General features: G+C 40.4%; 2 protein-coding genes across 15 annotated transcripts in view; one reads left to right on the forward strand and one right to left on the reverse strand.

The window, feature by feature from the left end:
* The window catches only part of LOC308091288 (basic helix-loop-helix ARNT-like protein 1), a 36,470-nt gene extending 18,101 nt beyond the window's left edge, over positions 1-18,369 (reverse strand). For 2 of the 8 annotated variants that reach the window (XM_080436773.1, XM_080436767.1), the window contains exons 1-9: positions 18,244-18,369; positions 9,470-9,634; positions 6,983-7,046; positions 5,006-5,153; positions 4,590-4,610; positions 4,085-4,117; positions 3,354-3,386; positions 898-1,055; positions 526-605 (exon numbers count right to left, since the gene is read on the reverse strand). In XM_080436773.1, coding sequence (XP_080292899.1) covers positions 526-605; positions 898-1,055; positions 3,354-3,386; positions 4,085-4,117; positions 4,590-4,610; positions 5,006-5,153; positions 6,983-7,028 — 519 coding nt within the window. In that variant the 5' untranslated portion in view covers positions 7,029-7,046; positions 9,470-9,634; positions 18,244-18,369. Of the gene's footprint in view, positions 1-525; positions 606-897; positions 1,056-3,353; positions 3,387-4,084; positions 4,118-4,589; positions 4,611-5,005; positions 5,168-6,982; positions 7,047-9,469; positions 9,635-17,314; positions 17,611-18,243 lie in introns of those variants that run through there. The other 6 variants (XM_080436774.1, XM_080436770.1, XM_080436769.1 and 3 more) reach the window with 5 other exon arrangements.
* Positions 18,370-25,374: 7,005 nt separating this feature from the next.
* ppfibp2b (PPFIA binding protein 2b) overlaps positions 25,375-27,317 on the forward strand; it is an 87,440-nt gene continuing 85,497 nt past the window's right edge. For all 7 annotated transcript variants that reach the window (XM_080438592.1, XM_080438594.1, XM_080438597.1 and 4 more), the window contains exon 1: positions 25,375-25,578. The gene's annotated coding sequence lies outside the window, so the exon portion shown is untranslated. The remainder of the gene's footprint in view (positions 25,579-27,317) is intronic.

Raw genomic sequence — 27,317 nt, forward strand, 5'->3', positions numbered from 1 at the left:
GTTTTGCCCACTCTTTCGATAATCATTGCTCAATTTTGGGGCTCTGGCTCATGGACTAAAAGTCCTAACTCAGAGAGTGCACAAATGGTTCCATTTGTACACTCTACTCTCTGAGTTACAGTCCTGTAACTCCTCAAGGACTCCTGGGGGTCCCCAAGCCCCAGTATGAGAACCAATGTTCTAAATGTCAGTCTACTTGTTGCAAGACCTTCGGCCTTTCTAACACATCCATATCCTATCCGCTAGACACACACATGCACACACAAAATCACACGCACACGTATGCACACACTCACTCATACTCTATCACAATATTTGCACTGATGTAACATTTTTTGTAAATTTGTAAATATCAATACTTTTATTGTGAACTATGAATTTAAGTCTAATTAAAATGTGTTTTGATTTCACATCCTTGAAATTAATCAATTCATCTATTCTGTAATAGGGTTATATTGATTCTTGAGTGTCAATACAATATTCAGACTAAACTCCTTCCCAGTGCATAATGCATTTTGAACTTACTCTTAGTATCAGGTGCTTCAGTTCATCATCTGAAAGGAAGGAAGGCTTATAGTTGGCCTCTGTGTATGGGTTGGCTGCACCTGAGGACAAAACACACATTTTGTCAATGGCCATTTTCCATTCTGGTTCAACTGAACGGATACGACACATGCAAATTCTGATTTTTAATAATGTACTTTAAGTTAAGTAGGCTGCAAAGCAAGAATTCTAGTCAAATGAACTGGATAGAGATCAAAATGGCACAGCAGACTTATCACAGTTAACAGTGATAGTAATTCATTCCGCTCAATCTTTTATAGCTGTATTGAGTTAGAATTTATCGCTCATCTATCCACCCACCCCCCTCTACATCATCTATGGGCCCCTGCTAACCTCTGAGCGTCTTCATATGCTGAACAGCCATGCGCAGGACGGTCAGCTTGTCCAGTTTGCGGGACATGGCGTTGCAGGTTGGCACCAGTGAAGCCAGCTCATCGATGAAACTGTTCATTTTGTCTCGACGACGCTTCTCAATCTGGCTGTGGGCCTCTCTGTCGAGTCAACAACAAATATAAGAGGTTAGCATGAGGATATAACGCACAGCTTTCTGAGGCTATGACTGTGATACAAGAGGGTTTTATTTGTGTCTCACTCATACAGTTAAAAGCAGCCACATTTTGGTGTGGCATGTTCCGCAACCAGCTGTGGAAGGGTTTCGTTCTGGCCATGGGATTTTAGATACCCGCCAGAGATAAGATCTGAGACTAATCCTTTCTTAGGCCTCAACAAAGTCCACAAAATCTGCTTTGCACTTATCATAATCAAAAACCCTGATTAAGGACTGGTAGTGAAGCCTATAAGAGCCTAAAAGATGTTGGCATTTCACTTACATGGGTAAGAGACAATCTTTGCTGTTGTGTAATGAGCATAAAATCACATTTGTTCTTATACAGGGTGTCTCCAAGAATAGTTTGGTTAACACTCATTGCAATTGATGGAGATACATACAGTATAGCAATAACTTTGGACTAGACTAAAATAGCACCATCTGCTGGCTGTACTGCTAATAGCAAGTGTATGTTGGACCTTGCACCAAGGCTATGCCTTTGCATATATTCATCTAAAGGTGTTTTTTTAGGAGTAAGCCTTTTTTTCAGTCAAACCTTTCCAGAGCTCTTGGAATTTGTTGAGTTGATTTTAAACAAATGGCCATCTGTTGATATCCCTGCACTAACTTGAGATGAGATTTACATTTCTTCAGTTCCAAGGCATACTTTTAGCACGAGACAGGAGAGCTGGCTTTGAAGAATGATTTGACTTGACACACTGAATGCTAGACCGCATCCCAGATCAGCAGTCATTTGTCAAATATATTATACGTTTTGTCTCGCGCCAATTAATTTGGTCTCCAGCAATTTCTTCAACAGAGTTACAGATGTACAGGTCAATGCACATCATTTAAAGCAGGTTGAAACCTCACTATTATTTCAAACAATTTCCACATTCTTAACTTCACTTAACATTAGTGAATTTTAAGTTCATCATCACATAGGAATAGTTAGTCTTTAACTGTGTGGGTTAAATCAATTTCATCCATCCTTTTAATTTTGTCATCCACTCAACTTCCATCTACCCATTTATAGAGCTGTTATCAGTTTATCTCTCAGAGTTCCCAGTTCCGTTGATAACACACCCACACTGACAGTTTAAATACTTTAAAGTGGTAGCACATGCAATACCATTAGATAAAAACACTGTGCATCTTTTGATTATACATTCCAATGACTATTTTACTCACATTTGCACTGGAAAAAAGTACATGTCTCAAATCCTCTTACAGTAGGTGCAGCTGAATTTTGATAAAGGTGTATCTATTTATGCATAGGCAACTCCAACAAATTAATGGTGTTGGGAAATCCAGTACACAGCTTTCTAACTTAAAATATAGTGGATAACCAGACCGCTCTTTCAACGCAGATTAAAGAGATTCAAAGATACTCTGTGGGTGGCTCCCTTTTTCTTTTCTGCCAACTTGTTATGTAAATGTATGTGTGTATAGAAACATGTTTGTAAACCTAGCATACACGGCACACCCTCCCCACCACTCAGCACACAGCAGTCATATTTAATCATAGCTCAGGACACAAAAAAGGCTTGGCCACGTAATATCAAAGAGCAAAACAAAACAAGACAAAATGGTTCCTACAATGTAAATGAAAAGAACCAATAAACTACTCTGTAGGAAAGCAAGGTGATGGAAGTAGCCGTTAGCTGCTCCCTGGAATCCTTATAAAAGGACAAATGTTTACAATAATCCATGTACAGTAGCATACATGTCAGTCAGCATCAGCAAGGTGCCAAGAAAGTGCTGCCCTTCCAGGTGTGCCATTCCAAGAGTTCAGCCTGTCCTTCGTAAACGTAAAAACACATCCTTCTCTCTATCTAAACCTCGGTTGGTGAGGCTACCTTCAGACTACCTAGGCTAGACTGGCAGGTATGAAAGAGGGGGTCCTTTACACAGAAGAGAATACGCGTTTGTGATTAGCCATCAGCCATGCTCTCACAGCAGCTTAGAGCCACATAGTAGTCTGATCTGTAGACTCCCCTGTATAAAGTTTCTTGTTAATAGCATTCACAAAGCTCTCTCTGTCTCCAATCAGACAGAGTGACATTTAATTCATTCAGAGGAGATTAGCAAGAGGCTCTGTGTGTCTGTACGCTGGGCATACTGTGTGTTTGTACGATACAGAAACAGGTTGTAAGAGAGTTTTTAAAGGGAGAGGTGGACAGGGACAGGGACATGGACATGGACAGAGAGAGAGAATGGTAAGGGAAGAGAGGTTTGATACCTGGCATTCTTTATGCGGCCTTGTTGGTCACCACTGAAAAGAAACAAACGAGAGGTTACCGAGTGCATTCCAAAAAGGAGACAAATCAGAAGAGAAGATATCTTGCATTATCAGGCCCAGACATTGGCAGCATATGTATGGGTCAGAATAGATTTTAAAAGGCCGTTCTGTGGGAATGGAGCCACAGAAAACGGGGGGGGGGGAAACACACTGTCCTATAACCAGCCCTATTTGTTGAATAAACAAAACACAGCTTATGCAACCATGTAATGTCTTTGGTCTACACCCAACTGTGGTCATCGTCACCAGTGACGCAAATGACATAGTGTCTGAACTTCTCACTCACATGATCAAGTAGGGAATACCCAAGGGGAAAAAATAACGAATCCAAAATTCATGCTGCTCTGTCTAATTTCTGAAGAAAAAGACTGTTTTCTTTCCCCCAAATGTAACAGTATGTAGCGAGGGATCCCATGTGCTTGAGCCTTATTGTGTGCAATCTGTTACTATGACTCTGAGAACCTGGAACAAACAGGTCTGTGTCATCATCTTTTGTCTGACTTTGTCTCATTCTCAACCCTGTTTAGAAGGAGAGCGATTCCCCAAGTTCCTCCCAACAAATCTGCTCTAACGACTAGAATTGAGATGAGTGCAGATAGTATAGGAGATCAAGGACAGCGCAGAGAATCCACATGTGGTTTCCCTGCGGACTTGACTTGGTGCCCGCTTACCTTCCCAGTTTATCCTTATCTGGGTCCATGTCGCTATTGTGGATTAAAAAAAAAGGGATACAACTGAAAACATGTCTAAAATGTCTAACATGTCTAGAGACTTAAGAGATTGCAATTAAGTGGTTCCGTTGCTATTTAAAGGGATAGTTAACCCCAAAAAATACTTTTTTCCTATCGATTAGTCACCCCATGGAGACTTGAATTCATGAATATCTTTTTGTTTTTGTCACATTCCTAAGCCAATAATATGATGACCAGCAGACCGGTAGGCAGTGGTTCCAGTAGGAGACACAAAGGAGACTCTTTGTGTCTCCTACTGGTACCACTGCTGGTCATAAAATGAATAGCTTAGGAATGCGTCCAAAACAAAAAAATATCCATGAATCAAGTGGGGTGACTAATCAATAGAAATAAAGTCATTTTGGGGGTGAACTATCCATTTAATGTAAAACAAAATTAACAATTGAAATAAAGTAATTTATTATGTAGAAATTTCCATACTTACTCAAATGAGAAACCATCGATCCTGCAAAGACAAAATACAGTTAATGTGCTGATCAGCTTCTTGTTTTCACATTATTGACCAATCTAATCATTTATAAACTCCAAAGAGTGTGTTGAATAATGCACAAACACCTGTGATGTTGTTATATTGATTACGATGATTGATAACTTTTAAAGTACAGTGGTTATGTGTATTCTTAAAATGGTATTCAATGAGACTGTCTTAGCTTTTACAAATTTAAACTCCAGACATAGCTGCATGCAGAGTTCAATTTGCTGGAGGATAGGGGAAAATGAATTGATGAAGTATAGGGATTAAGATTGTTAAAAATAAATCCCCCACCCCCTCTGTTTTTCACACAAATCAAATCGTGTGTGTGCGTGTGCGTGTGCGTGTGCGTGTGTGTGTGTCCGCACTGGTAGTCTGTGGTGCTCCCCTTCCTCTTGCGGGTGTAGTCCATGCCCGGCGTGCTGATGGAGCTGGAGATGAGGTCGGTGGAGCCAGGGGACATAAAGTCAGTCATCGTAGATGAGATGTCCATCCTTTGGTCTGCCATCAGATCATCTGCAAAACAAAGACTGTCGGTCATTCACTCACTGAATTTACCACCTGACATTGACTTACTGCATGTGTTAATGGAATGAGTGGGACTGGAGGTATAGTCTTATGTCTCACTATGTCTGTAGAGTACTGGGGACTACTGTTGTCTAGTCTCTAAACATAATGTGAGCATTGTGGGCCTGGGCTTTTTATTTATTTACTCGATAACAGTGAAGAATTTCCCCAAAATAAACCTTTCAAAAACACTTTAGGTGCAGGCGGCTTGTTTCCCTCGCGGTCCTTTCACATGTATATGACTATGTGCAATCTCTGTAGTTACTTTATAAGCTGAAGCTCTATAATTCAGCATTATGAAAATGTGTCTCTCTTCAACAAACTGAGACAGCGACGCTTTTTAGTTAAATGTGTGTGTGTGGCACTGGAACTGTATGAGGAAAAACAGGGACGTGGTCCTTCCCACCACCGTATAGACTGCGGCTCGATTCCTCAAATGTTCCTCTAGCTTGGCCGGGCACTCCAAAGAACACAATTCGCCGTATTCGCAAGTGGGAAGCTGGCAGGGTGTCTGACAATCTCTGTCACTATACTAGTGACAACTATAGGTCGGTCCAGCAGGGAGCGGAACTGGGAGGGATAACGCGTTATTATGCCCTCCTGGTGAAACTCCTCATTGTCAGGTGAAAAGTAACAACTGGTGACTCCATGTGTATCGGAGGAGACGTGATTGTCTACACACCCTCCCCAAGATCAACAAGTAGGGGTTGACAGTGACAGGGACTACATAGGGGTGAATTTACAATGACTAAACTCTTTAGGTGATATTAGTAGTTGATTAGATTTCATGCATAAAGGGAAAATTCTGTACATTTTTAAGGCCATGTTATAAAAATAATGTTTTTTAATGTATTTTGTCTTAAAATGCCTTTTAATGTAAGGCACCTAGAATTGTGTGTGTGTGTGTGTGTGTGTGTGTGTGCGTGCGTGTGTTCGTGCGTGCGTGCGTGTGAGAAAGAAAGAAAAAGAGGAATCCCAACCTAATGCCAGGGCGGATTCAGACTATGGTCCCGGATGCGCACCCCGGACCACATGGCAGATGTTGTGGTAGTGTGAACGTAGCGTACCGTTCCCCGTAACGCATCACCGTACCGTACCCGAAACCACCTGGGGAGGTAGTCTCGGGTCCGATTGCTGCGGACTCGGGAACGGAACGCGGCAGTGTGAATCCATCCGTACCAAGAGAAGGAACTGGACTGCGAATCATATATCATTTATATATTTTTATAATGACGCATTATTTTAGCTGGGTTATACCTTCTCATAGTTCTACTTGAATGTTGACAAGAAATAATAATCCCGCGTGAAAAATAATAAACAAAAAACGCATGTGTGGCGAACGTATATAAGGATAAATATACCAAGGATTAGTCTGTGACGTCACTATCATATTGATAATAACAGAGACGCGAGAGACGACATTACATTTTGAGGTTTCAAAGACCAATGCACACACTGCTTTGGTTGTGTATTGTTGTTCTGTTATTATTATAACTCAAGACAACGTCAGGAACACAGTCAAACGTTATTATTCACTTTAAACTCTGACAAGTGACTCTTCTTCTGTGAATGACATTCTCCCAAAGCCCCATAGTGAACAGCGCCCCCATGAGGCACATATTTACCATTACTGTTGCATGACGTGTACTCGAGTACGGAAGAATTTTGGCCAATGTGAATGCTGGCCAGCTGGGAGAGGCCAATCGTACTCGGGAACGGTTCGAATCAATCGGACCCAGTCTGAATCCGCCCTCAGAGATGTGTTTTTTCACACTCACCACAGATGTTCATCACAGCCTCTGTATTAAAATCATCTCCTTCCATCCACTCTAGAGCCCACAACTGTAAATCATAAAGAGATGGTTATAAGAAATTGTCAAAACCAGGAAATAATAATATTAAGATGAATGCATGCACACACACACACACACACACACACACACACACACACACACACACACACACACACACACACACACACACACACACACACACACACACACACACACACACACACACACACACACAGCAAAACCTCCTGCAATGTAGGTCAAATGTGGATTCCAAACAGTGAGGGAGTGAAAACAGGAAGGAAACTTTTGTCTCAGTCACAGCACCTATAGAAATATGTGACATTCTTTTTGTCAAAAGAAATAGGCCATATGATAGCAGAATTGTGAAGATATCTCGTGTGTCCCAATTCCCTTATTTCAGCCCACAAAAAGTAATCTAAGTGACTCATGATATTTTCCCAACTGAATTTGACCCAGTTTTATGAGGCTGAACCACTTTCAGAGATGCTGACAAGAAATCTAAGACACTGCAGGCATGCCTAATGACACTTAGTGTTTGTGGACTATGGATATGTAGCAAACGTATTAGGTTACTTTATCACAGAGGACATGGTGGGCCAAGTAGTTACATTTAGTTTTAAATTATATTTACATATAACACATTCCGAGGGATGAAAGCAGCTATTTATGGAGACCAAGTGAATCGAAGGTCTACGTCTGACTATAGTTTATTCAATGTGTTTGATACATTGTTAAGAACATCTGATTTTAATTTTAATTTTGTGTGCTTCTTTTTATAAAAAGAATTTAGTCACAGCAACAAACAGAGAGGTCAATACAGAGATATTATAAATGATTTGATGTCAGAATACAAGAAGATTAAGTGAATACAGCTTCAGTCGGAAAACGCCACAGGCATTTTCCCATTCAATTGACTCGAAGACTCAAACTTACCAGCTTGTGAAGCAAGCTGGTCTATAGTCAGTCGCTGCTCTAGTAGTGACTTTTTCAACACTTTCTCCTCATTGACTGTCCTTTAAGCCAATGGGGAGTCCGCAATGCCTTCCCATACTCTGAAACAGTGTTGAATATGTTATTTAATACTGCAGTTTTTATTAGAAGCCTAGTAGTTGTAAGTTATTTTTGTTCATGTTTACAGTAATATGTTGGATTGTTTGTGCCTGTAAGAGTTCATGAATAAATCCTCTAGTGAGATTTTGATGTGAAAGGCACCTTAATTTAACTATTGAGTTTAATCTACTTTTTTTGTCATCAATAGTAAGATGCAAGAGTCATGATAGTACTTTTCAAGGGGTTTAGCTTGGCACAAGCTGGTATAATATGACTGTGTCATTTCTTGTTAAAATCATGAGTGACACCTCAATTCTATCTCTGGCAATTCAGTAGGAGGTAATATTTTTAGTGGATAATGCACAGAGATTGTCTATCACAGACATGCAGATAAACAATCAAACAATCAGCAATTAAATGACGTAATATAAACTACAAATAATAAAGGGAACATAAAAAGAAGGCTGTTCATAACCGTAACAAGTGTCATTTTAATTGTCTGTGCTTTCATAAGGTATCTGGTATTAACCTAGAGGCCTTAACTTCATATTTTCTCTACAAGTTTCCATCCCCACAGCCCTATGGGGCCGCAGTCTGTGTTAATGCTGTGTGCTTAAAGTAAATACACAGGAAGCTTGGTAGGGGTGTCCTCTTGCCATTTCTTTAAATTCCCCTTTTGACTTTGTTCATGTTTAGTTAGGGAGGTTAGATTGTTATTTTTGTTTGGGTTGGTGTAGCTTAGTTCCATTCTTTTTCAGGTAGGGTGGAGTTTTTGTTTGTTGTTTTTGGCCTTGGCCTCCCTGAAGTGATATGCTTTCCCTATTTATGTCTTTCCTATGCAGTTGCTGTAAACTGAACTTTGGTTGGTAATAAATGTACACCTTTTTCTGTTATTCATTTGTGGTATTTTACGTGTTACTACAAGCCTCTAGACTACATTAAGGTCGTAAACGGGTTGGATGGAACAAAACAACGAAACAGTGAGATTTAAGGGTACCCTAGACCAGTGGTTCCCAAACTTTTTAGCTTGAGACCCAAAACTGAAATTTGAGGTCTACCCGGGGCCGGGACCCAAACTAGTGAAAATAGCCGATCTACAAGCTACACTGGTGCAGTGTCTGGTGTGCAAGATGTTGCAGTCTTGTGCATGCTGCAGCCACAGTTTTGACTGGCTGTGAAAATTTCACCTTTTTCCTCTTTTTCCTCTTCCTCATACGTTAAACGACATATTTTAATTTACACGCCATACATAAATGTTGTAACACAACTATGCTTAACGTATTAGCAGCCTACATTAGTGGGCCCACCAATGGGTTTCGCTCGTTGACAAGAACATATTTCTGAAAATCTATTATTTTTTTGCCAGTGGCACTGTACAAATTAGGCCTTAGGTTGAGCTACCTGGCTAGGAAACGGAAACAGGCCCTGTGGTCTGGCCTGGTATCTTTCGGATCAGTCTGATCCGATCCGCTGTCGTTTCAGGCTGGTTTGATCACGTTTCATCCAGTTTGAACTGTCTTGCCCTGGTACGATTTGGTCCCCAAGTCACCTGTGCGATTAGTTTACCTGTAGAGAGAGGGAAGAGAGGTGACAGATCGGAGAGCAATTAGGACGCTGATGGAAAAGTATGGAGTCCGTGTTTTGCCATTGAAGCCTACTTTATCACATTTCTAGGTACAGTAACAACAAAAAGCATTGTGCTTTTGCCTAAATGCTTTCTTGTACAACAAAACTATTGGAATTCCCCCCAAATAGAAAGGACTGAAGTGGCTCAGTATACGTGGCCATCAGGGAATCAGAAGGTTAGATACTCTAGTCTTTATGTGGACAGTGACCCTGAGCAAGACACTTAACTACTTCAGCCATTCTATATGGTGTTGTGCGGCAAAAATAGTGTGTGTGACTGAGCTTGTAGATTTTTTAAATGTTCTAAATTGTTTCTCCTGTGATGACATACCCAGAACAGGGACGGCAGGTTGAAAGTGATGGTTAACCCCTAAACTGCTCCCCTCTGCGCTCACCTGAGCAGAACACTGCTGGGTAAAATGCAGAAAAGTAATTGTCTTCCAGGGATCAATATAATTAGTAAATTGTATATGTAATGCCCTCTTTACATATACAGTAATAAAGCTCAGTAATGTCACACTGTAGGAGTTTGTGTGTTTCTGTGGTTTTAGACTATTGGTAAATTATTATGATTTTAGTTTTTCAATAGTCACAGCAACATATGGACAGAGGTCAATGCAGAGATTCTAATTAACTGGATGTCAGAATACCAGAAGATTAAGTGAATACAGCTTCAGTCGGAAAACAGCACAGGCATTTTTCCATTCAGTTGTCTGGAAGATTTGATTTCTTTATCCATTTTTATCATGGCTGACTCCTCGATTATATCTGACATTAATCCATTAACTGCCAGAGGTATTTTCATATTTTTTTAGCCAGTGCCAGATATTTGTCATTGAAAAAAAAAAAAAAATCAGGAGCCGAGATACAGAATTTTTAAGTTTTAAGTTAACAAGGAAGTGGATAGGAGTCTAGATCTTCGAAAAATCATATATATATATATATATATATTTTTTAGTTCACGTAGATCTACGCGACTGGCACGTGGCGGCTTTAAATAGGTTCGCGTAGATCTACGTGATTGGCAGTGAATCAGTGTTAAGAGGTGATATTTTAGTGGATAATGCAGAGATTGTCTTTCACAGACATGCAGATAAACAATGAATAAATTATCAATTAAGTGATGTAATTTAAGCTACAAATAATAAAAGGATCATAAATAACAATGTATTGTATAGTAGTAGAAAACATGAACAAAATAAAGGTGAAGAAATGTAATAAGCGAGCTAGAAAGTCTGATGTTTTCTAAATTGATTCCTTTTTTAGACACATGACAGGCAGGAGCAGAGTTCCCTACTTCCTTGCTGACATGTGGAATTTGCATAACTTGCTGAGTTGTTGTTCTTTGTCATAACCTTGGTGGGAAACACTCCCACGTTACAAGTATAAAGTTGGCATAACGCTCAATAAAAACTAACATCTAGGAAAAACTCAAACTCAAACTAAGCTTCCTACGACTGCAGTTACACTATTAAATAAATAATAAATATACAAATACAATAGTTAAGAAGATTTGCATAAATGTTATAGAGATATACGCAGACATAAATGATACTGTTTTTACTGAATGTAATACAACGTTCCTCAGTCTATTGTTCTTCCCTATACTACTTATATTGTGTTACCTATGCTGTAACATTGTAACCTCCGTCAAACGGCTATCTTAGTGTTTGTAGCTGCAAGCTACTCAGTTTTTTAGGCAGCTCTGGCTGCACAATACAGGCAGCCGCGCACAACCTGCGTTTATGCAGTCATAGTTCGGTGTGACCGTACCCCAAATCAGCATTCCCCTTGTTTTTGTTTAGAAATTAGTCCAGAAGATGATGAACAAATCGTAGTTTTAAGTCATAAATTCAACAATAATGACCTATTTGGCAGAGCATGGTCTATGTGCATGCTAAGACAACAAAGTAATTAAATAAGAAAAAGAGGTTGCGCATCAACAATGGGTTTTCTCAGTGGAGTGCTAGACCCAAAGTCCAGTATACATATCAAAAGAAGGAAAATAAAAATAAAAATAAAAGGGTAGCACATCCAAAAATGTCAATTAAATGGAGGACATTTCCACTTTTTTTATTGGCACACCAATAAAATGAACTTACGCGTTTCGGCTATGAGCACTGTAAAGTACAGTAAAGTAATTATTTCACACAACATGTTATCCAAACATCCTCACATCCTTTCATTCAGAGGTAGGCAAAGACTGTCATGAATGTATGCATGTGAGAAAGGTTTTAATAGGATTGTAAAAGTTCAACTATTCCCTCCCAGCTTGTAAAAAAAATACCTCTAAACTAGTTGTTTTTATCTAGTAGAAGAGGCTGAACAACTAATCGCTAGCCTATTACAAGACTGCTGCAATATATTTTTAGCTGATGCTATCATCCAGCATCCCTCTTTCGGAAATCTTATTATTCTGTTTCTATATTATAGAAGAGAGAGCTATGTAATGGTCAAGTGATTTAACTTTCTGATTGTTTTACTTTTAATTAACTGAGTAGGGTTAAAGCAGCACTATGTAACTTTCCTCTTCTACCCTGGATTTGAACCTGGTTTCCTGCTTAAGTGCTGACATTTTTACCATTGAGCTAATAGAGCCAGCCTACTTGCTTGGGGGATAAATTAAATCTTGACCATCAAGTCAACATTTGTGTCAGATCCTGTGTCTAGGTGAGACATGACCTTTTACACAATCTAAATGTCTCAATAGAAGAGCAGCCAGGGAGACAAAATACAACCACCCCAATTGTATAAATTATGGTAGAGTATGGTAGAGTATTAACATAATCTACAATAATTGGACAAAACTACATTTTATACATAAAAAAAAGTTACATAGTAAGGCTTTAAGGGAGAGCTGAGAAGACCACTGCTCTCATTAAATTAAATCAAGTTTTGCTCAAGAGTTTAACATTTTTCAGAGTGAATGGCTGATGGCTTTGTTTCCCCTTATCATTTTAGTCATCTTATCTTATCTTATCTTATCTTACTATCTTACTACTATATAATTGACAAAAGCTCCGAAAGTTCGTGCGGGATTCGCAAGCACAGGATCACTCCACATGCCTCCAAGACCCGCCACAGACTGTTGATCAGAGCTCTGGCTATGTTTTAGGCTCCTCACCCCACCTCGATCAGTGATCAGACTCTCGGCTTGATTGATTTTGCGATTTGCCTATCAGACCCTCAGCCTGATCTGGCAGGTTGCCATAGCAACCAGATACAGGAAGTCTGACCTCCTTATCACATGACCACGGTTGGGAGGTTGGGAGGTTGGGACTAGAGGTTAGGGCCGCAAAGCAAAGCGGGGAGGGAGGAGAGGACAGGGGAGGAGCCGAGAGGAGAGGCCAGAGGGGCCGGTCTTCGCATGACGTGTGTGCAGAGTGACTATAGGCCAGTGCTGTCTGGACCAACCTCGGATCGGGCCTTGATGTGAGGGCCGCGAAGCAGCCCTGACATCTAGTTTAAATAAGTGACAGGTTGGTAATCTGGCCAAGCATCAAGTCATCCAATAAACAACAGAATGTGTTCTACTATTTTGTCAGTCAGATGTCATAATGGGTCATAATTTTATCTTGATCAATTTAGGTTTTCATTTGATTTTATTCAAACAAAAGCTTATCATTCATATTTTTTTGTCAGACAAGACACTTACTTTTAAGTAAGAAGACAAACTAGGGAACAACAGTTTACAAGGCAACCAATCAGCAGCAACCACATCGTTCATGTGAAAATGAATATTGCGTTCCTGCACGGCACACATTTCAAAAATGTGTTTTCAGTGTCATCTGACTATGCTGTAACATACAGCATGTCACAGACAGTATGTGAGGATGGAGAGTGTTGGAGAGCTCAATAACATAGCCTTAACATAAGCCTTCCTGGGGAAATGAAAGGCATTCCGAAGCTAGAAACTGCTTTTGAATCACTGAAAAGGAGTTCTTCCTAGGATTCAATAAAATACAATATTTTAGGTTTACCGGTAAGTTTGATCTGTAATGGGAAACCCAGACAGACAGGCGTGCTGACAAATCCTACGTTTGAGCGCCATTGTGAAGAAGTAGGTTGCAGAGCAGTAGGTTAGGAAAGGCTCAGCAAACTGTTTTACTGGGACAAAGCTCTGGGCTAGAAGGGGAAAACACAGTGTCATGACTAAACACTGAATGGACCTGGTGCAGGGGAGGAAAGTGGGTCAGGCAGTCTCTCTGGTCTCACACCAGCCAGGCTCATTTCCATCCACCACCATGCAGGCCAGTCTACTTCTACTTTCGTCACTCAGTCAGCAATCAACCAGACAATTAGCAGCAACATACTCCTCTTCATTGCCCTGCTTTATATTTTACGCCCACTCAGTGTCAGTAGCCAGCCTTCTCTACCAGCTGCCTTATCCAGTTGGCCAGTGATCCAATCAATGAACGCAGTAGGCATAAGCATTCATTAAGTTCAGCCACCCACTTAATCTTCCACATCACAAACAACTCCTACTCTGACAGAAAGCAGTCATATAATCGGTCATGCTGTGAATAATTTAATACGACCACCCAGTGAGTTAATCCATGAAATATCAAATCACATAATCAGCTCATTATTAGCCATTATCGGTCATTAAAAATCATCACTTGGTCAGTCGACTGGGAGACGAGGAAACTCATTTACATTCCTCTCACGCCCACTGGGTTCACTTCTACCCATTGGCCCATCTTCATTGTCATTCCTCATCAGGGAAACGTCCCATTACGACGCCGTCACCGTTCTGCATTTCAAGTTCATTACTAAAGCCACGGCACAGCTCATCAGGCCAAAACAAAACGTACCTAATAAATCAATCAGACCTTCATAGATCAAGATCTTGGAAACACTGGACCCATGCCTGCCACTGTGACTCCCATCCTGGGTAATGACATCACAGTCACTGTTGCCAAAAGGCCTCCCTGTCAGAGCTGTGTGGACCTTTTCACAGAGCACCATTGTTGATTTTGGTGCTTCTTAGCGAAGCAAGAGGATCATTATCATGGGCTAGTAATTATACCCAATATTATGCCAGTGGTTATAACATAGGCATTACTTTAATTAAAGACCACATAAAATGGAAAAGTACTTAAATTCTACCCTAAGAATGAGATCCAAGCATACAGACAGACCAAAACAAAAATCATGCCTGTGAAGAAATATTCACACAAAACTGTTTTCCCCTTCTTCCCTGTAAATGCTCTGCAGAGGGTAATTGATTCAAGCTGGACTCCATATAGCCTGCACTGAATATAACATTTGACTTATATATTCATTAAGATGCTCACGGTGCTGTGCTGGAAGCTATAGCTAACATACTGTACACTGTTTCGCAAAGGTAATCCAAAGAAGGGCAATTGGATAGAACAGACATTCTAGTGTTTACCATGGTATTCAGTTAGTAGTAAATAAATGGTGATTATGGAATTGCGATGGTGACAACGCCAACCAGAGCAATTTGGCTTTATGAACCAATTCCAGCCAATTCCAGTTCAATTAAGTAGTGGTACAACTTTTATCTATCTGAATCCTTAAACTTTATATCCCAACAAACAACAAAAATGAGTCCGCTTTACATTTTTGAAGTATTTAACAGTGACTTTGAATTTGTAAAAGACTGCCATCTAGTGTCATTAGATCATTAGTATACATTTTAATCAGTGACATTGTAATAAGGAAGATAGCCTAGTCAAGTGCATTTAAAAATGCCTGTGACCCTGACCAACCAACTGGAATGCTGAATTTTAATAGACAAGCCTGTTCTATCCATTTCTATGAGATTGCCTTTTTGTTTGGTAAAGAATTTTAAAAGGTACGAGAATGAACAACACCTGGTAAGTTGTAGTAAGGTGATGGCAAAAAAGGCAGAACTCCCACCCAATGACATGTAACCTTTATTATTATTTTCTATCAGTACAATGCACATGTTATGAACTTAGTTTTAAAAATAAATCAAAGCCTGGTAAGCGACAAGTTAGTATGCAAGCTCCCTACAAAAATCATAGTATCACTGAGATTCAGCATTGTGAAGTCAATCAAAGACGAACTTGGAGCAAAACAGGGTCCCTGTTCTCTGTAAATAAATCTATATAAAGAAATGACACCTGAAGATGGAGTGCCTCAGTTATTTTCTTCCTACAGTTTGCCTCACCACAAGCAGAACTTTGGGTTCCTTTGCTTCTATGTATACAGTTCCACTGAGGAACACCTGTTTTGAGCCACTGTGATTGAACCCGGACAGCGCTTCCTTTTTTAAACGTTTTAAACTAACTTGAAGCAATTCTCTACTGGCAATGCCACATACATTGAAACATGATAATACTCTATACATGATAGGCAACACAGATGCGTATTTCTTTCATCAAAAACTTTGACCACTTTTTTCCACTCGCTTATGTTCTCTATAGGCCAAATATCATTCACGTTGCTTTCTCACATATGACAACCCAAACTGAAGGAGAGGACAATCATTTTTCATGATGTGCCATCAATCCTGCAGCAGAATTCTAGACATCCAACACTAAACTAGTATCCTTGAAGTACATTTAATTTATATCCTACTGAGATCAGCCAAGAATAAGGTGGTGCAATCTCACTCTAAAAGATATAATACTGCAGGTCTAGATCTGGACAACCAACTGAAATAACAATAATAATCTGAATCAATTTATTTTGTACAGCACCACAGACACCAACAAGTGATTTAAACACATTTAGAAAGTTGCCTGCTAATGTCCCTTGGTGAAACATTTTGCATTTTGGCAGCCAAACAAGCAATACCTTCGTCTTATCATGATACCCCTGAACTCACAACAAGTGTTATCAGCACTGTCTTCGTGGCAAGTGAGTAATCACTAATCAGTGCTGATAAGTGCTAGTTAGTATATGGGGTTAACAACAATAACAACAATAACTCAAGTCTGTTTAAGAATAAGCTGATGTTACAAGTAAAGAGCACATTTATTGCTGTTATATCTCAAATAAAACGCTTTTTAAAATCAAAAACACAGAAATGCTGTGGTTGTTCTAGATATTGAACTATGAAGAGATAAGGTATCAAAATGGTTCAAAAACATAAATAAAACATACCAATACAGTCTAATGGTATAGGCTAACTGTTTGCAATTATTAACCCGTGATGTAAACCTACACTACACTAGGTTGGGTGAATGATGAAGGGTCCACATTCGGTCAGATGTCAAATTATGATTGTCACTGTGTGATGACACATGATTGATGATGATCATAATGTGATGTACAGTACGACACATCATTTACATTATGATCAATCATACTGTACCACACATCCTAATGATGTGTGGGATATGATGATCGTCATATCACGATGACCGTATCAGTACTGTACATCACATACATTATGATCATACGACAGTACTGTAGGCTACGACACATAATTGACTTACTGTACGACACAGATGCTGCGTGCTATTGATAAACTGAGAGGTTCCCTTCCCACTCTGCCTGCCTGTGATATTATTTCATCAACAAGCCCCAAAAAAAAAAAACTGTTCTACTACTGTTGCATTACGCATGCAATTATTGCAATACAAGAAGTGCTCCAATACATTCATAAATAATGAAAGCTCGAACCGGTTTGTTTGTTGTTTCTCGTGCACTGTGGGCTGAGGAGGGTGGATGTTGTCTGATAGAGATGGTGTGCCAGCCATCCATCCAGGCCTGTTTACATTACATAGCCCACTGCTGGCATTGGTAATGGTGAGCCATCCTCCTGCTTAACTGGACGCTATTCGTTCGAGGCGACGAGCCCACTGGGTAGAACATTGTGCACGCGTCCTTCCATTGCACTCTCTCTTGTTGTATAATGCCTAACACATAGCTACGGCTACAGCCCCCGAATGTGGTCGTTTTTGACACCTTTTATCCCGTGACACACAATTTAGCGCAGTTGTTTTGGCTCAGGTTTAGCCTTGCCTGCTATAGCTAAGGAACGTAAGCTGTCAAGAAGAAAATGGACTTGGCCAGCTTCGCTAATGTCCCTCCTCCTCCTTGCTCTAGAAAACCACACTGACATGACCACAGGGTAACCGGAACACTCGCCCCAAAACACAGTCGCCCCCATTCTTTTCGCGGACCGCTCGCTTCCAGCGGTTCTTGTATTCCTGTATTCGTTTCACTGAGGATAAGGTTGGAAAGTAAGTTTAGGGTTACGCATAGTTTTACTGTGGTTAAGTTTAGGAATACGGTTAAGGTTTGGCACCATTTTACTGAGGTTACGTTTGAGAATAAGGTTAGTTTGACTGTTTTAGCCATAGTTTACTGAGGTTACGTTTAAATTAGGAATACCAGGTGGCGGCGACCGTTCCGAGGTCGCCGGATTTGCCCCGGGCCGGGGCGACTGTGTTTTGGGGCGAGCGTTTTGGTATTCCACCACAGCAGCACAGGCACGGGGAAAACATCGACGCTGCCCCGACCGACCATGGAGCAAATCTTTCTCTAACGGATTCAACCATATCTGCGTTAAACCAGCATAATAGATATACATAAGGCTCTATACTCACGTTTGATGGGGTAAAACGGCTCTATCCATTGAACCTCGCTGGGTATAATGTAATAGCAACCACACAAACGTGTCATAAACGCTTTTCAATCGGTGACCCAGTTTCTCTTCATCGTCATGCCTGTCGCACCACTAACCTAGTTTTTCCACCAATGGCGCTCGAGGAGGCAACGTAGGCGCTTTTCTGGCCAATGGGAAGACAGTCCGGGTCGGAGAGTTATGACTGGCAGCACGCGTTGGCCAACGAGAGCCAGGGTGGAACAGGAATGCAAAGGCTAATTGTGCGCTGGTGTGTGTCACTGGGCGTGTGCGTGACGTGTTTATGTATTATGTGTGTATGCGGGTGCCCCCCCCACGCGTGTGTTGTTGGAGCAGTGCACATGATTTTGTAGGCCATCAGGATTATGGCCCCTTGGCCTATAGCTTAAAGTCTAACCATTCAATTGAGTTGGACTCCTATTGACCCCTGGCCTCATAACTTTATACAATAATGTGTGAAAAGTACAGTTTTGTTTTACTTTTTAGATCTTTTTCAGATTTAAAAGGAATTGCAAGCAGCAAGCAAGAGCAAGTCTTGTTGAAATCTACAGACAGACAGACAGACAGACAGACAGACAGACAGACATGGGGTTAAAGTAGTTAAAAACTGATTTTGATGCTATATTAGCTGATTTTGCTGGGGACCTCCTGGAACCCCCTCAAGGACCCCTGTGGGTCCCCGGACCCCACTTTGAGAACCACAGCTGTAAATTATTATTCAAAACTATTTTAGAGCAAGATAGGCTACTGTAAAATAATAAACACTGACACATGATCATTGGTAGTGCTTTTCATCAGATTGTATTTGTCTTGCCATGCCGCATGCGGGTTGAAACATTTAGGTAAAAAGTGGTTGTGTGAATAAATTGTTTAGATTCTCATTAATTTCTGTTGACCATTGAGATTTGAGACAAGCTCAGAAGTATTTCAATGTTTCTTAATATTGGTTGCAGTGATCATGTTGCAGCTTTGATGGCTTCATATATTCGTTTAACAGTAGGCCTACACATTAAATATTTTATGTTTGTTTGTTTAGGCCTACATAATTATTATATCTTTACATAGTAACAGGCCTAGTATTACATAAAAATTGTCCAAATTTTAACATAGACATAGACAATCTACCCAAGTAATATGCGACTGTGTTATATGCAGGTGATGATTTCCAAATGGGTAACAGGATAGGTAAGGAAGAGTGGGCACCTGGGTTAAATTGACTATTTTTTCCAAAATGTTAAAAAATAAAATATTTGGAAAATGTTTTAAAGTAAAGTAAAGTATTCATGATTAGAACATGCTTAAACATTCGACAATTAAGGTCTAATATTTCTACAATTGCTACAAATTGCTACAAAACCTGTATATGTATCCATTCATTTTGGGGCATAAACGAAGAAGTTGAAGGATACAATTAAGTCTGATAATGATGTACCGTGCATGTTCATATCATGTATAGCCAACATCGATGAATTGATTACAAAGGACCCCAATGGAAACAAGCAATAATGCTTTCTTGGGTTTAAAATCCTCTTAACAGGCAATTGTACATCGAGGTGCCCAGATATCCATATAGTGCCCACCTATCCTGTATCCTCGAATCATACAGAATGTACTCAGTGACCTATTACCGTCAAGAGAGCCCCCTAGCTGGCGCATAGAGGTATAATATAATTACCGTGGTTCTGGGGGCTTGAGCTGGCGCCGCTTGGATTTTGCTGCGCATATATTCGTGCTGTTGCGGTACTGGTGCTTAGAGTGGCCAAAAAGGACGAAAGATTCGCTGTACAGCAACCATCCATTCACTTGTTGTGTAGGCTACACTCTATGGCTACACACACTACTATGTTTACCACCATGTTCATTATAGAAATGAGAGGGAAATTCTGTTCAAAATACATCACAACAATTATAATTTATCTTGGAACTTTAAATAAATATGACTGATTTTATTTAATTTTATTTAGGTGTGTGCTGAAATAATCAGTTGAGTCCTTTTCAGTAGAGCCCTCTGGGATGACCCTGGACTGGAGTGGTTTTATTGTAGGCTATACATTCAGAAGAATTCCCTCATATTTTAATGGTCATTTTTATTTTATTTAGGTCGGGAGTCGGGGGGGGGGGTCCCCAGATGACAGTGAAGTGACAATTTAAGGACTTTTGAGACCTTTTTAATACCTCAAAAAAGAAAGAAAGAAAAAAGACCATTACTGCATCAAAAGTAATCAACCAACTATAGACTACTGTAAAAACTGGTCAAACATTGGCCAAATTGTCAAATAATATAAGAAAATAGCCGATCTGCAAGTTGGGAGGAGTTGTGAGCTTGTAGATCTGCTATTTTCACAATATTTATCTGTGGAACCAAACAAAATTGAATGCCTCAACTCCTATATTCCAAGTGCTTGATGTCAGGGTTGGGGGTCCCCAGTTCAAATATGATTATTTTGGGGGGTCAGGGCCTGAAAAGGTTGAGAAGAGAACCACTGCTTTAGAAGGTGTGCTGATATTTTCAATGGAGTCGCCAAAAATTTGGTCTGATAATAATCTCTCTCTCTCTCACACACACACACACACACACACACACACACACACACACACACACACGTACACATGCACGCGCGCGCGCACACACACACACACACACACACACACACACACACACACACACACACACACACACACACACACACACACACACACACAAAATGTTAAAAAACAAAATATTTGGACAATGTTTTTAAGTAAAGTAAAGTATTCATGATTAGAACATGCTTAAACATTCGACAATTAAGGTCTAATATTTCTACAATTGCTACAAATTGCTACAAAACCTGTATATCCATTCATTTTGGGGCATAAACAAAAAGTTGAAGGATACAATTAAGTCTGATAATGATGTACCGTGCATGTTCATATCATGTATAGCCAACAATCGATGAATTGATTACAAAGGACCCCAATGGAAACAAGCCATACTGCTTTCTTGGGTTTAAAATCCTCTTAACAGGCAATTTTACATCGAGGTGCCCAGATATCCATATAGTGCCCACCTATCCTGTATCCTCGAATCATACAGAATGTACTCAGTGACCCCTTGCTGTCAAGAGAGCCCCCTAGCGGGCGCATAGAGGTATAATATAACTAGGCTACACTCTATGGATACTTACCATGCTCATTATAGAAATGAGAGGGACATTCTGTTCAAAATACATCACAACAATTATAATTTATCTTGGAACCGTAAATCAGGACCGGCCCTAGGACTTTGGTGGCCCTAAGCAAGATTGTTTGTGCCCTCAAAACTCTCCCAGCACATCCTCCCAATCACACACACGCACACACACACTGGCATTGAATAAAATTAAAAAGGATGGCAAAAAGAATAGTTAAAGCTTACGTTTTTGTTAATGTAAATATCAGGAGCATTTTTAGGCTCAGACCTTTAGGGGTGCTTCGCCCCTAATGCCTAATTCATGCCAGACAATGTTTCAGTAAGTGATTATTCGATTAATTGTCCATAAATGTGCTGTAAATATACCATAAAGCCCACTTTACTTTTTTATTTTATTCCTCTGCATTTCTAAGACAAATATTATACTTTTAACTCCACTACGTTTACTCCATTCATACAGGGACGGGTCCCTAACGATTTCAAAAAAGCAAGGGTGACCCCTCTGTACAAAAAAGGAAACAAATTAGACCCTGGCAACTACCGCCCTATTTCTATTCTTAGCTCCATCTCGAAAGTCATGGAAAAAATAGTCTATGAACAGGTCGATAAGTATCTTGCCGAAAAAAATCTAATCTACAAATTCCAATCTGGCTTCAGAACAAACCACTCCACTGACACATGCCTTCTCTATTTGAACGACTCTATCAAACAAGATGTCGACAAGGGCAAATATTGCGGCATGGTCATGCTGGACCTCCAGAAGGCCTTTGACACCGTCAATCACCCAATTATGATCAATAAGCTCAAAGCAATAGGTTTTGATGATACGTCAGTGAACTGGATGAGATCCTACCTGGAAGGGAGGGAGCAAGTGGTGGAAGTAAACGGCACCCAGTCCCCCCCCCTCCCTGTGACTTGTGGTGTCCCACAAGGAAGTATACTAGGACCTTTACTGTTCCTGATATATGTGAATGACATGTCATCGGCCTGCGACTGCAAGCTGTTCCTGTTCGCAGATGACTCGGCCCTGCTAGTCTCGGACAGGGACAGGCTGCAGGTTGAGAAAACTCTCAGCTCCGAACTCAACAAGATCTGCATCTGGCTCTCTGACAACAAACTTTCATTACACCTGGGTAAAACTGAATCCATCCTCTTTGGGTCCAGTCCTAACCTTAGCAAGGCAGAGAGTTTCACGATCAAAGTGGGTGATGATGTCATCAAAAGAAAGGATGAAATTACCTACCTGGGCTCCATCTTGGAGGCAAACCTCTCTGGTAACAAAAACGCAGAAAAAGTGATCAAAAATGTCAACCAAACAACACGCTATTTGTGGAGGATTGATCGCCTAGTCAGTAAGAATACTCTGAAGATTCTTGCAGGGGCCCTCATTCAAGGTCATTATGATTATGCATGCACTTCATGGTATCACAACACCTCCAAGGCCTTAAAAACAAGGCTCCAAACATCCCAAAACAAACTTGTAAGGCTACTTCTTGGCCTCAATCACAGAACCCATCTAACCCCTGCTCATTTTGCTAGGATTGGATGGCTAAGGGTTGAGGACAGAGTACAGCAACTTGCTATGGGCCTGGTCTTCAAGATACACCACAACATTGGGATCCCCCTGTATTTGTCAAAATACTTCCAAAATGTTAATGCAGTCCATGATCATAACACCAGAGGCAGCTCCACGGATCATGTTCAACCCAGATTTGGCTCAACTAAGGGTATGAACTCGTTCTCATGCTATTCAACAAAAATGTGGAATGCCCTACCAAAAGGAGTAAAGGAGTGTAAAACCCTACTCACTTTCAAAACTGCCCTAAAGATACACCTTCAGGAGGCTGCAATTCGAAAATGCCCCCTGTCTAAGTCTTAACCTACCCCCCCCCTCCTTCATTTTCCTCTTTTGTATATATATATTTTTTTTTTTCTCTCGTCATACCAGTAACCTGAAAGCTGATTGTATGACATTTTGTATAGTAGTGTGTATATCTGCCTGCCTCTTATATTTCATCATGATTTGTGTGCATGGGGTTCTCATCTTAAACAAGCTTAGTGCTTAATGAGGGTTTCCAGTTTAGTAGACCTTGTATTGTGAATTTGTACTTCCATGTACTGTTATGTACTGTCATGTACTATTCTCATGTCTTTCTAAATAAACTACATCAATCAATCAATCATTACGTTGTCATTACTTTTAAGTATAGTATCAGCTGTTATCAGCTGATACTCCAAAAGTGTACTTACTGTGACTGTCCAAAACTGCAAGTTTGAATAATTTGACCAGGCTTATAATTCTCACCTGTCATTTGAAGCCTCTTGTACCTGTCACAGTCACAGTGACAGGTATACAACATCGGATCACACTTTTTGATTGCCTGCGAGTTTGGCCTTTCTTCCTGCTCCTGCAGAAACCATAGAAACCTCGATCACAATCATCGCTGAGTGTGATGCCCAATTTACTTCCCTGTAAGTCATCTCCTCAACCCTGCTTGGGCTAGTTCCCTCTGTCTAGTGCCAGGACGGTGTGTTCTTCATTGGAAATGAATAAAGCTGATCTGCCATCACCAGAAATGACTGAATAGGAGCAGACATCACAGGAAGAAAGAAAGAAAGTTTCTCAGGAAGTGTGATCTTCTGAGGTGCCAACGTTCACAGGTTTTTCAATTAGTCTGAACAATTTCTGTGACTATAGACGGGCTCCCCGGCCCCCATAGTGGTTGTGGCCCTAAGCAACCGCACTTATGCCAGCGGCCGGCCCTGCTTTAAATAAATATGACTGATTTTATTTTAAAAAAATTAGGTGTGTGCTGAAATAATCAGTTCAGTCCTTTTCAGTAGATCCCTCTTGGATGACCCTGGACCGGAGTGATTGTATTGTAGGCTATACAGTCAGAAGAATTCCTTCATATTTTAATGGTCATTTTTATTTTCTTTAGGTCGGGAGTCGGGTGGGGTCCCCAGATGACAGTGAAGTGACAATTTAAGGACTTTTGAGACCTTTTTAAATACCTCACAAAAGAAAGAAAGAAAAAAAGACCATTACTGCATCAAAAGTAATCAACAAACTATAGGCTACTGTAAAAATTGGTTAAACATTGGCCAAATTGTCAAATAATAAAAGAAAATAGCCGATCTCGATCTGCAAGTTGGGAGGAGTTGGGAGCTTGTAGATCTGCTATTTTCACAATATTTATCTGTGGAACCTCTCTCTCTCTCTCTCCCTCTCTCTCTCTCTCTCTCTCTCTCTCTCTCTCTCTCTCTCTCTCTCTCTCTCTCTCTCTCTCTCTCTCTCTCTCTCTCTCTCTTGCATAAAACCTCTAAACTAGATTGAACTAGATGTGAACTAAGTGAACGGTGAACCAAAGACTAGTGCGATACATTTGGTTTGTCACTGGGTGGCAATGTTGTGTTGTCTTAAAAACGTGGGGGGAAAAGAACAACACATTTTTACTGTTGTTAGCTCAGCTGTGTAAGTGCATATGCTTTATTTATTTTTTAAGTTTGTATTTATTTACTGAGTTTTCAAACGATCGATTCCTCACAAAGTTGCCCCACAAAATCTCCCATTGTAAAATAAGTAAGTAGGTAAGTAAAGTAAGTAAAACATACATTAAAAAATTTATAATAACAAAGGGAGAAAAATATTAATAATAATAATAAAATAAAATAGACTTCATGAGAAGATGCTGGGCTGGCTTGCAGAACTTAAAATGATGGAGCAGAAAGAAGTATTCAGAAAGTTTGTTTTAGATTTTGAGGGCAAATGTTATTTCCATCTTTTCCCCAGAGCTACGACCATAGATAGAGTTATAATATATCGGCTACGACCCGGGCAATCGGCATGCAAGTTAGGCTATGATCTGATGTGTTGTGCACGCCCACAGGAGGCTATGGCAGGTGCCTGTTGAGGGAAAGCGCGGAGACGAACGCAGAGACGCGTCCGATGTGGAGCCCAACACCCACACACACATCAAGACGCTGCTCTTTCTCTCTTTTGATCGAGCACCGTGTGGTTTGTGCGTAGCCTACACTGTATGTATGAAGACAAGTTGTATTATCTGCCTCCAGCCAGCTGAATGAAGGATTTGGTGCTGGAGCTCTCCAGAGGACTTGGATATCGTAAGTAGCCTACTATTAACATGACAATAGCTTATTCTTGAGCAATCGGAAAAGTTTGTCTGCAGGTTGAGAATTTCAACGAATAGCCTACAGAATTATTTTACCATGCCTTTTTATACATTGCCAGTAAAGTGTCAGTTAGATGGACGTTGAACTGAAATAGAAAGTCATACCAAGGAATTTGCATATTCCACAGGTGCGCAGGGACCATAACAGATGAGCAGCTAGCCTGAGCTTACCTGTAATTTTCTGGATACCAACCTGTCTGAACTTGATTTAACGAAATAACAAAGTTTCCTCGTAAAGCGTGCCCACAACTTGTAGTAGCCTACTACTCCAGGTTTACTGGTAGGAGTAGGCTATTATTACAGACCACTTCTACTATTGGTTTGTATTCGGAATAACAAATACTGGCTTGTAACATGAACACAGTAGGATAGTAGAAGTGATTGTGTGACTCTCTCTCCAGTTGTTCTGTTATTTCATGTCAGCATGGTGCTGATAAACGATGTAAAGCTTCACTGAGACAATTGCTGTGTTATTGCACACCATCAATTTCTGACTGGGGGAGAGGGGGGGGGGGTTGCTGATGCTCATGATGATACAATATCACTGATGCTCATGTGTCTCACCTCATTTGAATCATTTTGTTCAAGAATAACTAACACACACACACACACACACACACACACACACACACACACACACACACACACACACACACACACACACACACACACACACACACACACACACACACACACACACACACGATAGGCCACATGAAAGGGCTGTGAATATGGGCAAAGTCTTTTGTGGCTGCCGACTGAAGGAGCTCCTGCCATCAGATACAATGTGCTGATGCCTCTCATCAATAGCTAATGTCATTAAAATGACACAACTGAAAACATATTGAAATGATAGTTGCTGAACAATAAAGGATAACGACAACAGTGTTGAATATACTCTATCCCTGCAGTAGTGGTTTTCTCTTCAGCCATATCAGTTCAGATGATAAATCTGTTACCTAACTTTGGTGAGCTCATGGTAGTCATATTGTAGTCTACGGTAATCTCCTGATTTTTTGAAAGAGGGAAGGAAATGCAAGAGGAAGGAAGAAGAATAAGGGGGAGAGGGTGCAGAGGAGAGAGAGAGGGCAAACAGCCTAGAGCACAGAATTAAAAAAGATTGACTATTAGAGTACAAGCATCTTAATCCTCTGCTTGCAGAGAGAGAGAGAGAGAGAGAGAGAGAGAGAGAGAGAGAGAGAGAGAGAGAGAGAGAGAGAGAGAGAGAGAGAGAGAGAGAGAGAGAGAGAGAGAGAGAGAGAGAGGAGAGAGAGAGAGAGAGAGAGAGAGAGAGAGAGAGAGAGACTAAAGTTTATTAGATGATATTATTTGTTATACTATTTAAGGGGAGGAGAGGAAATGTCAGCAAGTGGGAACTGGGGAAGTGAGAAAAAAAACAACACAGATTCTCATTTCTCACTGCTGCTATGCTTTTATGTATTCTATCTAATTGTCCTCTGCAGAACTACAATGTAAAAGAGTGTTGATTTAACACTCAGGATTTACTGTATTCTGGAAAGTACAGAGAGATATGCTGAGAGTAGCTGTAAAAAGAATGAAGGGATGCTTGTGGAAATATCACATTAGGAGAGTGAGAGACTAAAGGACAAGTTCGCAGGGTCAACTCATGTGCAATTTACTATTTGCTGACAGAGAAGAGAGAGGGTGAAG

Source organism: Gymnoscopelus braueri (assembly GCF_963280865.1).
Source record: "Gymnoscopelus braueri genome assembly, chromosome: 9".
Lineage (NCBI taxonomy): Eukaryota > Metazoa > Chordata > Actinopteri > Myctophiformes > Myctophidae > Gymnoscopelus > Gymnoscopelus braueri.